Consider the following 15,935-nt stretch of genomic DNA (forward strand, 5'->3'; position numbering starts at 1 on the left):
TGCCCCTGAGGGGGCAGAAAGCACCCTAGACACCAGGGGTGATTTTTAAGAAGCCAGGGGTGCGGGCTTTCCAGAATGGGCATCTTAATGCCCCCACCCTACCCCCTCAAAGAAGTCAAAATCACTTTATGCCCCTGCAGGATGCAGATGGGGGCAATATCCCCTGATCTGCTCTCCGGGGGGGCAGAAAGCTCACCAGGCACCAGGGTTTTATTTTTTATTATTTTAAATGTAGGGTTGGGGCTGCCCAGAATGAGCAAGCTGATGCCCCCAACCCAAAAAAAAATTGCCACAGTCTTCTTGTCCCCCGGGAGGCAGATAAGGGTAAAAGCTCCTTATCTGCCTCTGGGGGGCAGATAACCCAATAGGCATCAGGGAATATACATTTTTGTAATTTAGGGGTGTGGGCTGCCTTGAATGGAAATGCCAATGCCCCTGACACCCCCCAAAATTGCCACAGTCTTTCTGCCCCCCTTGGTAAATATCGGGGCAAACCCCCCCCCCCCCTCCCTCCGGATTCCCACCACAGGGCGGATAAAGGCCTGCAAGGCACAGACTTGTTTTTAGGAATGTGCCTACCTGGGGATTTTGGGCCTTAGCCCAGCCGGCACATAGGGAAAACTTGCAAACCTGTACATTTTTTAAAACTAGACACCAAGGGGAATCCGGGATGGGGTGACTAGTGTGCCTCTCACCATGTTCTGTTACCCAGAATGCCTTGCAAACCTCAAACTTAGTTAAAAAAAAATGTTACTCATATTTCTGTGATGGAAGGTTTTGGAATCTGAGTGTATTCACAAAAATCCACACACCACGCATTTCCCAAAGTCTTCTGATAAAAATGTGTGGGTAGGCCTAGTGCTTTCAACAGGAAACGTCCCAAAATGCAACGTGGACACACCACATTTTTACTGTTAAAACTGCCCCTTTTTTTGCAAAGTGCCTAGCTGTAGATTTCGAACCCTAGCTCTGCCGGCACCTAGGGAAACCAGCAAACCTATGCATTTTTTAAAACTAGACACCCAGGGGAATCCAGGATTGGGTGACTTGTCTGGCTCGCACCAAGTTATGTTACCCAGAATCCTTTGCAAACCTCAAAGTTTGTAAAAACCACATTTTCTTCACTTTCTGTGATGGAAAGTTCTGGAATCTGAGTGGATTCACAAAATTCCACACACCACACAGTCCCCAAAGTCTTCCAATAAAAATGGTACATCACTTGAGTGGGTAGGCCTAGTGTGCGCGACAGGAAATGGCCCAAAACGCAACTAGGACACACCACATTTTTACGGTTAAAACTGACCCTTTTTTTTGCAAAGTGCCTAGCTGTAGATATTGAACCCTTGGTCTGCCAGCACCTAGGGAAACCTAGCACACCTTTACATATTTGAAAACTAGACACCCAGAGGAATCCAGGATGGGGTGACTTGTTTGGCTCTTACCAGGTTCTGTTAACCAAAATCCTTTGCAAACCTCAAAGTTTGTGAAACAAAAAAAACATTTTCCTCACATTTCTGTAATGGAAAGTTCTGGAATCTGCAAGGATCTACAAAATTGCACCCACCCCGCATTGCCAAAGTCTTCCAATAACAATGGTACCTCACTTGTGCGATTAGGCTTAGGGCCCACAAAAGGAAACGGCCCAAAACGCAATGTGGACACCATATTTTTACAGTGAAAACGAACCCTTTTTTTGCAAAGTGCAAAGTGCAAACCTAACCATTTTAAAAAACTAGTCACCCAGGGGAATCCAGGACGGGGTGACTTGTGTGGCTCTCACCAGGATCTGTTACCCAGAATCCCTTGCAAACCCCAAACTTTGCAAAAAATAAACACATTTTCCTCATATTTCTGTGATGGAAAGTTTTGGAATCTGCGTGGATCCACAAAATTCCACCCACCCCACATTCCCCAATGTCTCCTGATAAAAATTGCACCTCACTTGTGTTGTTAGGCATAGTGGATGCAACAGGAAATGGGACAAATCATACTGTGGGGTCTTCAAAATTACCTATCATAAAAACTACCTGGTTTTGCATGGTGGGTGGGCCTGGGTTTTTGGCCCGGGGCTCATTGCCATATTGGAAACCTACCAAACCCACACATTTCTGAAAACTAAAATCCCTACCCCGAATCCCCTGCAAACCTTAAATTTAGCTGAAAAAAAATCACTTTTCCACACATTTTTGAGTGGGATCAATGTGCCGGCAGAATCTGCAAAAATGTATTTGTTTAAGAATATAGCGCTTAGAATTTGCAGTGCTATACCTTTAATCCCTATGTTTTTGGCTCTTCCCAGTCACAGGCCTTTGGCCCACCCAAACAAGTGAGGTATCATTTTACTCATGAGAACAAGGGGAACTCTGCATGGTAGGACATTTTTGCCAGCACAGTGATCCCACTCAAGAATATTTAGAAAAAGTGGGGTTTTTTCAGTTAAAATTGAGGTCTCGGGGGATTCTGGCTATGGAAATGTTGGGGGATCTATGCAAGCTATACCTCACTGGACTCTCCAGGGTGTTTAGTTTTCAGAAATGTGTGGGTTTTGGTAGGTTTCCCTAGATGGCCGCGAACCCGGGCGAAAATGTGAAGTTCCTAGAACACTTGCAAAAATGCTGATGTCATCAGGCCAATCACTCTGTAGGCTGACATGTTTTTTGTTTATATTGTTGGGCACAGTCCTTACAATAAGGGCCGTGTAACTTTAATTTAAACCTAAGGATTTGTCCACTGATTAGGAGAGGTATTAGGGCTAGAGTCTTCACAAGAGGTCATGCCAGATTTCAGAGCCAGATACTCTCAGTTGGAGAACTGATTCCAGAAGCAATGCAGAATCTTAAACACCAAAAGCACATATATTGATTCCTCTTCAGAACTCTGAAAAGGAATAGCTGAAGCCAGATATTCAAAGGTATGATGCACGATTCAATGTAAAAAAACTCTACAACTCGATGGCCAGGTTTACTGTTTAATGCTTTGATTAAGATTTAGAATAATGCTTAGAAATAGCTTCAGGGTGTTAGGATGTAAGAAACTTGCTTAAAATGTTAGAAATATTCCTGTTCTAACTGACCGTTACATGCCTAACTACGTTATTTTTTAAGTGTATGTGGTTACAGTTAATTTTTATGCACTAGAATAAGTATTTTTGAATAAACATTTCACATTACCTCTACCTGTTTCTTAATGTGATCTTTGAGTATGTTATTCATAAAAAAAAAATTGGGGATTGGCACTGTGCCCCTGAACTCACCTAATGGAACTGATAGTAACAAGACACCACTGCCTGCACAGGATTGTCCAGCAGGCTGATAGGGCTGAAGTCCAACTGGTTTTCTAATCCAGTGATGGTGCACTGAACAGAATAATTGCAGCTCAGGGCTAGAAATACAACCCCTGCTGCTCTGGACCCACCAAGATTTCTAAACACTTCCCTTAGCAGCCTAGGTGTGAAATAGGGTAAAGGTAAGAGGTTAACATGCTGGCGTACTTAGCTGATATGGCCAATACAGGAGAACCAGTTAATATTATGTTTTTGGCATGGCACATGTGAAGACACGATGCCCAGCCAGTGGAATAGTTTATAGTGGCAGCCCCAGCATCTCAGGCTTAAGTTGAGGGCAGGAGAGGCCCATGCAGGTAAGAGCAGTGGGGTGGTGGGTCCTGGGACTTTGACGACGAGGGGAAATTCATTATTTATTTAATTTTCCCTCATGGTCATCTGTCGAAATCCCCCACATGGCCCCAGCGCCCCACCTCTTTTACCTGCACGGTATGCTCCTGGTTGAGAGACATACATAACGGTGGATGCCAGTTCTTTTGGAATGGGGACAGTTTGTCACAGATAGCTGGTGAGAAGGAGATTACTGTAGGATTTGCCTCCATGAAAATGAAAGAAGTATAACTGAGATTTTCGTGATAGAGAAACAGATGTTAGCTTGTGTGTGGGGTATAGAAAGATTTTTTATCTGTGGGGAAGGACGTTTTGGTTAAGAACAAACCACAAACTATTATTGGATATTTTAATATTAAAGGTCTCATACTCTGAGATAAGAATGCAAAGTGGCCGAAAACACGTTTAAAATTGCAAATGTATACACTGGATGACATGGAGATGGTAGAAGATATTGCTTTCACTTCTAAAACCGAGATGATTTCCTTCATACAGTATGACTTGATCTATACAATACTATAGATCTATACAAGATCTGTAGTAAATCACATCGAAGCAAAACACTTTCCTACTCCAAGTAATTTAAAATAGAGCCCACCACCAACTCATGTCCTATGCTGGGTGAGGTGGTTCCAAGTGTACTGGCTCTCAAAATCAAGAATAACTCACCTGTAGTGCCTCATAGTAAATTTCCATGGTTGCTTAAAAGCACTTGAAGATTAAGATGTACAGACACAAAGTCAAAAGACTAGACAATTGGACGTCATATCAACTGTCATTCATCTGTCTATCTGGCCGCTCATTCATTCATCCATCCATCCAACCACTTATCAATGATTGCCTATCGGAAGGGTGAAGGGAAGAAGCACCACACCTGGCTACAACGAAGTGACAGGAAAGAGATAAAAGAGACAACAAACGTTTTGTCAAATAAGTTTTTCTCTGTGCTTTTAGGAAACAAGTTATTTCATTAGACTAAATGTATTAGACAGTTGTGCTTTCCTGATTTTGCAGAGCAACTTATTGTTTTGGTTGTGACAACTAATCGAAAATAGATCCCTCGAATGGAGTAGACTTTGGAGCCTAGTTCAGAGACGTAATCTCTGCACAAGTGAAGCTGTGAATCGCTAGGACACAGTGTCAACTAAGTACCATTCAAATAGACAGATTTCTTATACAGTTTTAACAGGAATGCATACACCTGTATCAATATAACGCAGTTGGCTAGGCAGCAAAACTCTTCTTTGGATAAGGATTGAAAAGTAATAAGGGTAAACAAATGCATACCTACTTACCAACAATGGTGCGGCCGTCTCCTCCAAGCTTGACCCTAAGGGGTTTTCCTTGCGAATCTTGGAGGTATCTCCCTTCATGGTTCAAAACTAACCCTCGATTGAGATCTACAATCTAAAAGCGAAAGAAATTTGCAATGAGGAAAAATTAATGAATCATGGCATTGATCACCAAGAAATAAACCAGCTTCAACCTAGTCAGCGAAATTATGTTCTAACTAATTCATATTTTTAAAGACTACAAAGAAACATCTTATATATGGCTCTCTGTGATCAGGATACTGGAATTATGCGAGTCACCAATTGCAGTGTTGCCTAGTGCAGTGATTTACCTCACTTGCCACATAATCAACCATCTGCTGCATAATGTACTGATTTGAACAAATACAACATTTCTTTCTAACTTACATAGATGAAAACTCAGCAAAAGAAATGCCGCACATGAGGCAGGACACTGGCGGATCCCCTGAAAATGTTAACTGTTCCCCTTTCAGTTGCTTATTGCTGTTTCAGGTTCTAAACTAATTCTGATGAGGCGAAACATTTATCCACACTGTATTAAAATGTATTGAATGTCAAAATAACGACAAAATACTCCTACAGAATATGCTGCATAATGTTGCATAGTTTGCCTTTTCCTTCCACACAATTTCAGTGACTCTATCTACGATCTACAGTATGTGAAATACTTTGGAAACACAAATGTTTCGAATCACCAACTCATTGAGAGTTGGTTCATGGGGCCTTGGAAAGGGTGGAGGTTTTGCACTGCCCCGGGATTTAGAGTTCACAACTAAACCAGTGCAAACATTGAAACACAATAAATTGTGGTCCAGGAGGTTGTGCCACCATTATGAAAGGGCAGATTATCAGTTTCAGGCATGTCAGTGTACATGCACACAGCGGTGGCTGGTGCAGGTAAGCGTGGTGGGCAGGGCGGGGTGGGATGGGGAAGTCGACAGACGACGGAATAGGTAAAAATAAATAAATAAATAGAACCCATTCCGTTGTCTGGCGACTTCATGCTCCACTGCCCCGCCCCACTGCATTTACCTGCGCCAGCCACAACTGCATGCACATCCTAGTAAACCTGCAGTCATTAACAGCACTAGCCCTAGCAACTTCAGCTGTTTATCACTTGCCCGTGTACGTGCTATCTATCCTGACTTGAAGATTTAACGAGGGTGGTTAGTCGCAACATTCGGGTGCTGGTATTTTGATCTGAAATGTACATGTTTTTCAGGTAATATCTAAGGATTTAAACTATGTGTAGGTTCAAATCAGTGGATGACCAATTATATGGATTTTCTGTTACTGCACACTCACATACTTTGTGGTACACCCTTATTGAGGTCCTTTTCATTCTCAAACTTTACTGCTAGGCTATGTTTCAGCCTCTTCTCAGAGAAACTCAAAAGGTTTGAGCTGAAATTAAGCATGAGCGGATTTTGCGGATTGGCAATCCGCGAATTTTGCGGATTTGCGGATTCGCAATCCGCAAAATCCGCGAATTCCCGCGAATTTGCGGATTTTTTTTTTTTTTGTGTTCGCCCGTGTTTCTGCCAGTTCGCGAGGGTTTTTACAATTTCGCAATTTGCGAACTTACCTGTCGGGTCGCAAGTTTTGCGAACTTGTTGTTTCTACGTGTCCAGCCTGTTTGGGACACTCTTCTTCATCACTGCCACTCTCTGTCACCACTGCCACTCTCTGACTACTCATGCCACCCTCTGGCCCACCCATGCCACCCTCTGTTTCATCACTACACCCTCTGGTTGTCCAGTGTACATTATTTTCGGCAAAGCAAAGCACACCTTCCCTGCCTCAAGTGACCTGAATTAATTTGGGGCTGATTAATGTGTCACAGAATATTTTTTTAGCTGGCACCTGCTTCCTTAGTGCGCCCTGATTAGTGATCTTTTGCACTTGCTAAGTGCTTTCATTGTTGCAAAATTAGTTACAACACCTGCCCTGCCCCAACTGACAATAATGAATTAGGGGCTGATTAATGGATTTTAACTTCCAGCCTGGCTCCTGCTTGTCTCCCTTAGCTGTAATTCAGGACCTTTGTGGCATATGTGTAACTATTCTGAGGTTCAGAGCAGGGTCACATAATAGTTTCAACTGGCAACTGAACTCTGGAGGGGCCCCTCAGGAAGCACTACAGGAAATGGCTACTAATGATGTGCCTGAACTTTTGAACCTGGTAAGTAGTTACTTTCAGTTTTGCCAAGATCGTATTTCTGCAATTTTGCACTTATTCGCGGGGCGCGAACTCACGCTAACAGTGCGAGCAGTGCGAGCAAAATCCGCTGCTCGCGGATTTGCGGATTTTGCGGGAAATTCGCAAATCTCGCGGATTGCGGATTTCCCGAAAATCCGCAAAATCCGCGAGCGGAACGGATTTTCCGCCCACGCCTAGCTGAAATCTCACGCTTTGGAGACCATGTGTGATATGTGTCACATTGCCATATGGACTGAGAAAATACAATCTTTCTTCAGACCTGTAGAGTTTGTTGTTCCCCATGTTTGTCCTCCATCCAGATGCAAGTGCTTGGGGTGTCAGGAGAGAAATACTAAAGAGGCAAAGGACAACACATAGCAGCACAAACAGTGGTGCCATCGTGAGAGACATTATTAGCAACTCCTGTGAACTTTAGATGCCATTGAACGATACATAACGCTAACATCAATAGTTGAGGGTCCCAATCAATAATTGGATATTCATTAAAAATTCTCTGATTACGGGAGGAAGTGTTAAATCAGGAGGAGCATCCATTGGAAGAAGTGACTCAATTTTAACGTTTGAAAGAATTTTACTGGTGGATTCCCCACAGGATTTGATTTGTCATTTTCCCCAAAAATCTGAGGATTTCTATTTGCCACCAAACTCCAAATCAACCCTGTAGACATAGTTGAACCCAAACATATTACGGTATGTCCTAAAATGACAGAATTATTTCCTCTGTACAATTAACCTTATTCCTGTGTTCAATTAATTTTAAGTCTAGGAAATATTGCCCACATGCATCAAACTCCCGTTTTGCGTTTCCAAATTTGCGATTTTTACCGAATCGCAAATATGGATTCGCAAAACGGGATGCATCACAGAAAATGCATAATTTTTGCGATGCGGTAAAAATCGCATTTTTTACCGAATCGCAAAAATTATGCGAATTCAAAATTGCGAATTTGCTATTCCCATTGATTCCTATGGGCCAAAAGGCCCATAGGAATCAATGGAAATTGCGAATTCGCAATTTCGAATTCGCATAATGTTGATGCATTCCATGGGTGCAGGGGGGGGTCCAAAGGACCCCCCCCCTGCACCCCTGAAATGTTTTTTTAAATGGATGTTTCACACACACATGTCCTAAGGACATGTGTGTCTGTAACATGACATTGTTTGAAATGTGATTTTGACCATTTTAAACATTTTTCGCAATTTACCGCGAGGTTCAACCTCGTGGTAAATTGCACATGCAATCTTCAAGATCGCAGTTTTTTAAAGAATGATGCATTGCATTTAAGGAATCGCAAAACTGCGATTCCTTAAATGCAATCGCATTTCAGAAAATCGCAAAATTAGCGATTTTGAAGAAAAACCAATGATGCATCCCAAAAAGCATTTTTGGAATCGCAAACGGACGATTTTAAGGAATCGCACCGTTTGCGATTCCAAAAATGCTTGATGCATGTGGGCATTTATGTGTTTATAGCGAATGTGACAGAGGTGTGCATTGTGGTGAATGTGGTCATTTAATGCAATAAACCTCTTTTTTAACCTGTCATACGCAGCCCTGATATGAATGCTCAAGAGATGCCCGACAAAAGGTCTTAGATACAGAAGATTTCTAAATGCTTGTTAGGGCATGGTCGCAATAAAAGGGGCTTGCATTTTAGCCCACAACGAATTACATAAGGTTTCCTTTGGTAAGGATGTGAGAAACAGAAAAGTTCACAGACATTCCATATTTATGATGGATGAACAAAATAAGTGAATAGCATACTTAATTTGAAAAGGGTTAGATGATTGGGCTCACCCTTCCTGAGGACTTTGCTTCATTTTGTATCAATCAAAATGAGTTGCTGGCCCCTCCTTTACAGAAAAGTGTGTGTGCCCTGGTATTTTACTCGAATGAGTAAATATTTGTTATTTTATTGCTGACCTTTGACGGGGCATTAGAAGGCACCCCTCTGACACTGTGTGTTACTCTCCCTAAGGATGGGGTTTGGTAGGGGAAACTCTTTCGTGCCCTATCCCTAGATACCTCACTGGGCAAGACCAAATCACACTGCTCTGTGTGTTTGTACCATTAGTTATCTGCCACCCCCACACACTCTCGCTGGGTACAACTGATGTAATTCCACTTTACAAGCCTATTTGCTTGGAGTGCAACACGTCTGGGATTGCGCCTGACACATCTTGCATAACGTGCATCACAAAATGCTACTCCGTCAATTTCCATGCCCACAAAGAAGGAATATGCATGCTAGTGTTTGTCATGACACGAAAAAGCAGTTTTTTGAAAATCTGAGCAATATTAATCAGAATTTTTTGGCAAGCTGTTTGAGAGGTACTACTTTGCATTACAATTTATTATATTTGTGAATATAAATTCCCTACCCACTTTGTTCCATGAGGTCCATTGATTATCTTCTGTCCAACTGGTCTTCCATTGGTATTGGGTAAGGGTTGACCATTCGTACTCAGTTTTGTTGTCAGATTCGGTCTCCCATTATTACCTGCAAGAATGAATGTCATGTCAGGTCCCTCGTTTCTGTTATCTCCTCCCTGTCTATATGTTGGCCTGTCTGTCTCATTCCAAGTGGAAGAAAGTTAAGAGTTTTGGTGAACCTTGATAGTGACAGATGTGAAGCAGCAATTTATTGAAAATCTTCCCCTTAGCCAGTCAGGAGATGTGGCTGGGCATTATTTTCTGTGTTTTCAACATTATAAGCTAATGGCAATAATTGATGTTTCTTCACTATTTGATATTCCAGTATTGTACGCTACCACGCAGTGTACAAAACATCAATGTTTACACCGCAGTGGAAATAACAATATTCTCTTTTATATTAACGTGAAGCAAAGTGATGATAGCCTTAATGAATTAGAAAGGTTCAAGGCTAACTAACAGAGAAATTGAGAACTAAATTTCGTGAAAGTAGAACAACCCAACATTTCCAAACTCACTGTTAACACAAAAGGCCTTCATGATGTCTAGATTTACCATATCATTTTCTGCAGTCTTGCTCCCCAGTGCCTGCTTCAATCTTTTTTAATTACTCTGTTGTTTTGTCTTCAACTCTTGCTGCCGTCCAGTTGACCCATACATTCTCTACTACTCATGCAGTAACTATTATTGATAATCCTATTTCTGAGTATCATGGCTTCCCAATCTCCTATTGTGCCCTCAAATTTTGGAAGTGGTCTAATGTTCAAATGTAAATACTGTGTTGAAAATACTGGGAAGACCAATTGAGTTACTGCCACCTATCACCGCCTAGGAATACAGGAGGATCTTGGAGACAATCATGGTAAGCATATGCTGGTGGGCATAGGTACTGTGGCAGCAAAAAGAGATATTGCCAGATATTGTAAGTCTGCAACAGACCACTCCCCATTCCCTTAGCTAAGAGCAATGGACAGGTGTGCTAAATTAGAGAAACCTATCTATAAGGCCAGAGGCTGTCTTCTTAAGCATTGAATGATTTGGTGGAAGTATTATTACAGTCATTATGTGTGAAGATCGAACCAATTTGATGTTGTCCCAGATGTTGTCTCTATAGGTTATGCTAAATTGAATGTACTGTATATCTCAACTGGCCTTTTTATTTTACTTTATTATTTATGTTTCTAATACAATAAAATATGGTTTATAAAATACCTTCAACATAGAACCTGTGGCTTTTAACAATGCTTCATTTTGTCTAAAATCTGTCTCAGTTTTTAGCTTTATCATTCTTAGGAAACTCCAAAACACCAAAGTCAATGCTCCAGACAAGGGCTCACCAGTGTTGTGTAAGGTACAAATACTTCCTTTGCCTGCTTTTGTCCAGCTTCCCTTTAGATCCCAATGCATCCTATTCTTGCCTCAGCCTTTTTACACACTCTACCCTTCCAGTCATTTAATGTGAAATCACCAGGATCACTGCCCTACTTGTTATACCAACTAATGTAGGCAGTGGAGTAAACATTTGTATATGTGTCCAAATATGCTATCAACATTTCAAACAATATTGATGTAAAGTTGTGAGAAAAGTAAAGGTGAGCAAAACCTCCTTTTAAAAAAATTTAAGATATTACCATTGACTTGTCGTAAATGATCTCTTGCAAACTGTCGATTAAGAGGAGACCGTAGCCTGGAACCATGCATGCGAAGACGTGAAGAAGGTGGCATGGAGGAAAGGGAGCGGGTTGTAGACGCAGTGTGCGGAACTGTGGTGGTTGTTGAAGTTGAAGAGATTGGCTTTGATGGGGCTTCACGGGAAGAATGTCTTGACATTGAACGCCGCATATATGGTGATACCGTCCTGGCTGAACTTTTTGGAAGAATGGTTGTAGAGGCAATTGTTTTCCATGAACTAGTGCCTTTCGTTGGCAAATTACGGCTCAGTGAATTAGGAGATGGAGAAGGTACAGCTGATTGTGGAAGTAAGGATTCATTTAAAATGGGAGGAGCGCTTAATTCTTCCTCCTCTTCTACTTCAACATAAGCTGTTTCCTTTAAGCGGAGAGATGCCTTGGAATTTGTGTTATCCTTTTCAAAATTAGGAGTCTTCCTATTTTGTTTAACAGGTTCAGAAGGTTCAGACCATCCTGTCCTTAATGATGAAGAGTGGTTGGGCTTTCTGAATCTTTGAGTCCCTCCCATATTAAGGGACACCCTAGAACCAGAATGGTAACGTGGATGAGATGAAGATGGCCTTCTAATAGGAGAAGAGGGTACTTTCAGTGATAAGGACAAGTCTGCAGCACCTTGACTAAACCTCCTGTTTGTACTTGGAGAATTTGGTTCTGGCTTGTCATGGTTTGCCTGAGGTACCTCATGCAGAGGTGAAGAAGTAGCTAACTGTTTAGATAAAATGGGCCTACGTTTACTTCCAGGTGTTGCTTTTGAGCCAATATGTTGAATGGGTAGCACAGGTGAATGGGATTCTTCCAATGATGGTAATACAGGCACTCTCTTTGAATTATGATCAGTATTTCTTGTCTGGGAAATAAATGATGAATGTTTTAAAACGGATGGAGTTGTACCGGCTTTAGCTAAAGTTGTTGTTGTAGGTGAAGGTATAAATGAGGTATCTTTTGTCAAGCCAGAACTTTTCATTTTATTGAGGTGATTGTCTTTTGCATTGTGTTTCTCTGAATCAATGCTGCCTGGCGCAATATGACTTTCAGTGGTAGTTTGTGCCGGGACATGATTAAAAAGTTTTGCCCCAGAAGACTGCAGTTTAGACAAATCAGGGTTGTCGCTGATGTGTTTACCTGTTGGCATATTCTTAGCTAAATTGGAGCCTGCATTAGAGTTGGAAGATAATAATGGAATATTTACGGGGTATTTTACCTTTTTAGGTGGGGGAGTCAATGGAAAGTGCTTTTCTGTTTTAGTGAGTGCACCTTTTGACTTTCTGGCACCATGATCCAGTCGACCAATGACCTTCTTAGGACTGGAACTTGGTAAAGGAGGATTCTTGTGTGCAATTGTTGGAAATGGTGTTGTTGAAAGTGATCGGGCTGGTGTTGTTTTGAGATTTAGGTTGGGATCACTTGTAGTTCTGAATTTGCTACTCTGAACCCCTGTTTTTAGGATGTCATGATTCACAGCATCTGATATAGGTGCCCTTGAGGGTGGCAAAATGGATTGTTTATGCTTCTCTGAGGAAGATGTGAGAGCATCGCCTTTGGGTGTGAGCATTGTTTTACGGCCAGTGTTTTGGCCTACTAGGGTACTCCTTCTTCTGTAAAAATCCAGCAGTTCAGATGCAGACTTCCCAGCAAACGATGGCACCGAGTGCTGTTTGGCAGTAAAGGATTTAACACCTGCATTTTTTTCTTGATTATTATTTTCCTTGTTTGATGTTGTAAGTGCTGTTGGTCTAATGTCAGAGTGAAGCTTCGATGGAACTGTAGTAAGTAGAATGTTTGGCTTTGGAGTGCTGCCTACCTTGCTCTGAACATTGTTCTGGGTTGACAAATGAGAACGCCCAGACAAAGGCACCCTTGAAGAAGATGGAGAATGATTGGTAGAAGTCAAGGAATCAGATTTTTCATGTCTTGTGTCCAATTTAGAAATGCGGTCTTCATTTTTAACAAAAACGGAGGATGTTTCAGAATGTGGTGGCTTAGGCGTATAAATCTTTGGAACATAAATGTGGTTAGGATTTTGTTTTAATTTTCCTGATTGACTTGAAGTTCCAGTGGATATAGTTACAGGAAAAGCTCGTCTTGGGTTTGCGGTGCTCAGTGCTTCTTCTCTACCATTGCGTTCATCTGTATCATCAATGTTATCATTTGCCCTAGTTTGAGATGAAGATGCTGCAGATTTGATGGAAGTTGAGGAGCTGTGATCCTTTCTATCCTGACTTGGGTGGAGGTGTTTGGAAACAGGGGTTTTAAATGGTGTCTTTCTGAGGACATAAGGATTAGATTTCCGTCTAGGGGCACTTAAAGGAGACTGAATAGTGGGAGAGTAGTCTGATTTATCCATTGCGTCTTTGGTGCCATACTCATCATGATTTTTGACTATTGGTGATTCAGAGGACTTTCTACTTTTAGAACTGTGAATCGATTCACCAAATACCTGATTTGATGCCAAAGGAATGCGAGGAGTCTTTGAAGGGGCTTTTGATGGAAGCTGGTGTATTGAGGGTTGAGGTTTTGAACTTAACTTTTCTTCCTTGTCATTATCTACAGCACCATTCTCATTATCTTTAGTTTGCTCATTATTTATGGGGATAGAGGAGGGGTTGTGTTCATGGTCAAGTATCTGGTCTTTTGTTTCCTTGTTAGTTTCTTTAGGGAGTGAAGCAGATTCAGAAGAGAGGGAATGAGATGAGGATACAGATGAGGTTGAGTCATGCTTGTCATTACTTGCATGGTGAGGAGAGGATGCAGGTCGTAGTCTGTTTGTCGTCCTACCAGACGGAGATGGTCTCTTATTTAAAACAGGGAGAACAGTTCTTCTTTGTGGAGGAGCAGATGATGTGGGTATCGAAGTTGAGGTTTCTGTAGGAACATTGTTTCCTTCTGTGACTTCAGGTGCCTCGAAATTAGATTCTATCTGAGCAGCCTTCTTTAAAGGCAGCTTGGGCTTTTTATTGAAGCCATCCTGTGTAAAGGGGTTCTTTAACTTGGACACAGGTTTCTTGACTAGTTTTACATGGCGTCTGGGAGCTACAGAAGAGGTATGAACAGAAGATGGAGGCACAGATGTTGATGTTGTGATAGACTTCAAAGTATCTTGAACAATCATATATGGATCATCAACTGCAGGTGCTGTAAAATATGAGAACAGCAATAAATACAATCAGCATTCAAATGTTATTAACGTTCTAGAACTATATTTATTCAGAAAAATAAAGACAGTGTGACAGGTTATTTGCTTGCATTCAATATGTAACTATTCAAATACATTGTACATTCTTCATTTCACTGAAGTTGCAAATAGGCACCAAGGTCACGTCTGTGAAAGTGCTCATGTTTTGTATAGATAAAAGGAAACACTATTTTAATGGTATTTATGAATGTTTATTTCTATCACATGTATAGCTCACTCTTAAAATGGAATTGTTTCTAAGTACATCCACACTGGCCACCTTTTACAGCAAATTGTGCATAATGTTTGCAGTGATACAGCCCCGTATACCCATCTTGAGTCGATCCTTGGATAGAGAATTATATTTATGTTTGTACTGCCCTTTTATATTCCCTCTATGTATCTATCTATCTATGTATCTATCTATGTATCTATCTATCTATCTATCTATCTATCTATCTATCTATCTATCTATCTATCTATCTATCTATCTATCTATCTACCTGTTTCTGATATTTATATACATACACACACGTACATATATATTAGCATACACACGTGTGTTTTTATGTTTGTTCATATATATTTTGATAGTAACTTCACTCTTCTTTTTTACATACCTGTCTTTCTGATATTGTTATTGACCCAAAATATTTGAGCTAAAAGTTTTACCTTACTTTATTTTCCATCGGAAATAATCATCTCACCTCACTGCTGCAATCCACAGTGTTTCTACATTACCTATGTTGCACACTTCTCTGTTTGTTAATGGTCTTAATCTTTGGCAACATATCCAAATTGATGTCTAGATAAATTCATAAACTGTTTGGGGAGGTACATGAGGCATTAAGTAGCTGTAAATCACATAGGTAAATTAAAGTAATGAATGTCTGTTTGAGGATGTAGAGTCGTCAATTCAAACCTACTAGATATTATATTGAGTAGTATTGTGAATCTTTCTGTTATAACTAGGCAATAGAGACAATAGAGACTGACTTTTATAACTAGGCAATAGAGACTGACTTTGAGGGGATTAAGAAGTCATGGGTCTACAAAACTATACTTTTCCTGGATGGATCATTACTGATAACAGTTGGTAGTTATGTTTATGGCCACATATCATTGACAATGAATGGAATTCATATTTTACTTTCATTCAGATTATTGGCCATCAAATGTTCATGGAATCTTGTCGGCCTCAGACACTATATTAACACAAAGACGTCTTGCGTCACCAGGAAAGCAGATTGATACCTCTAATTACTCATCTTAGGGACACAGACAATGAGTGTTGTTATACTCTACCTTCATGCAACGTTTCTCACAAGAAACCTGAAGTGAGCACACAACAAATTCAAATGCAACTCATGTAATTCTAATGAGAGGTAAGGAATCAAAATTATTGAACAAAGCAAATATCCTTCTCACCTG

At 40.9% G+C, this 15,935-nt stretch overlaps 1 protein-coding gene across 2 annotated transcripts in view; it reads right to left on the reverse strand.

Moving 5' to 3' along the window:
* The window catches only part of FNDC1 (fibronectin type III domain containing 1), a 1,121,378-nt gene that overhangs the window by 582,922 nt on the left and 522,521 nt on the right, over positions 1–15,935 (reverse strand). For both annotated transcript variants that reach the window (XR_015296657.1, XM_086927416.1), the window contains exons 8-10: positions 11,273–14,464; positions 9,590–9,708; positions 4,969–5,080 (exon numbers count right to left, since the gene is read on the reverse strand). Coding sequence is in view for 1 of the 2 variants with exons in the window: in XM_086927416.1 (XP_086783542.1) it covers positions 4,969–5,080; positions 9,590–9,708; positions 11,273–14,464 (3,423 nt within the window). In the remaining variant the exon portion in view is untranslated. The remainder of the gene's footprint in view (positions 1–4,968; positions 5,081–9,589; positions 9,709–11,272; positions 14,465–15,935) is intronic.

This window comes from Lissotriton vulgaris, chromosome 6, assembly GCF_964263255.1.
Source record: "Lissotriton vulgaris chromosome 6, aLisVul1.2, whole genome shotgun sequence".
NCBI lineage: Eukaryota > Metazoa > Chordata > Amphibia > Caudata > Salamandridae > Lissotriton > Lissotriton vulgaris.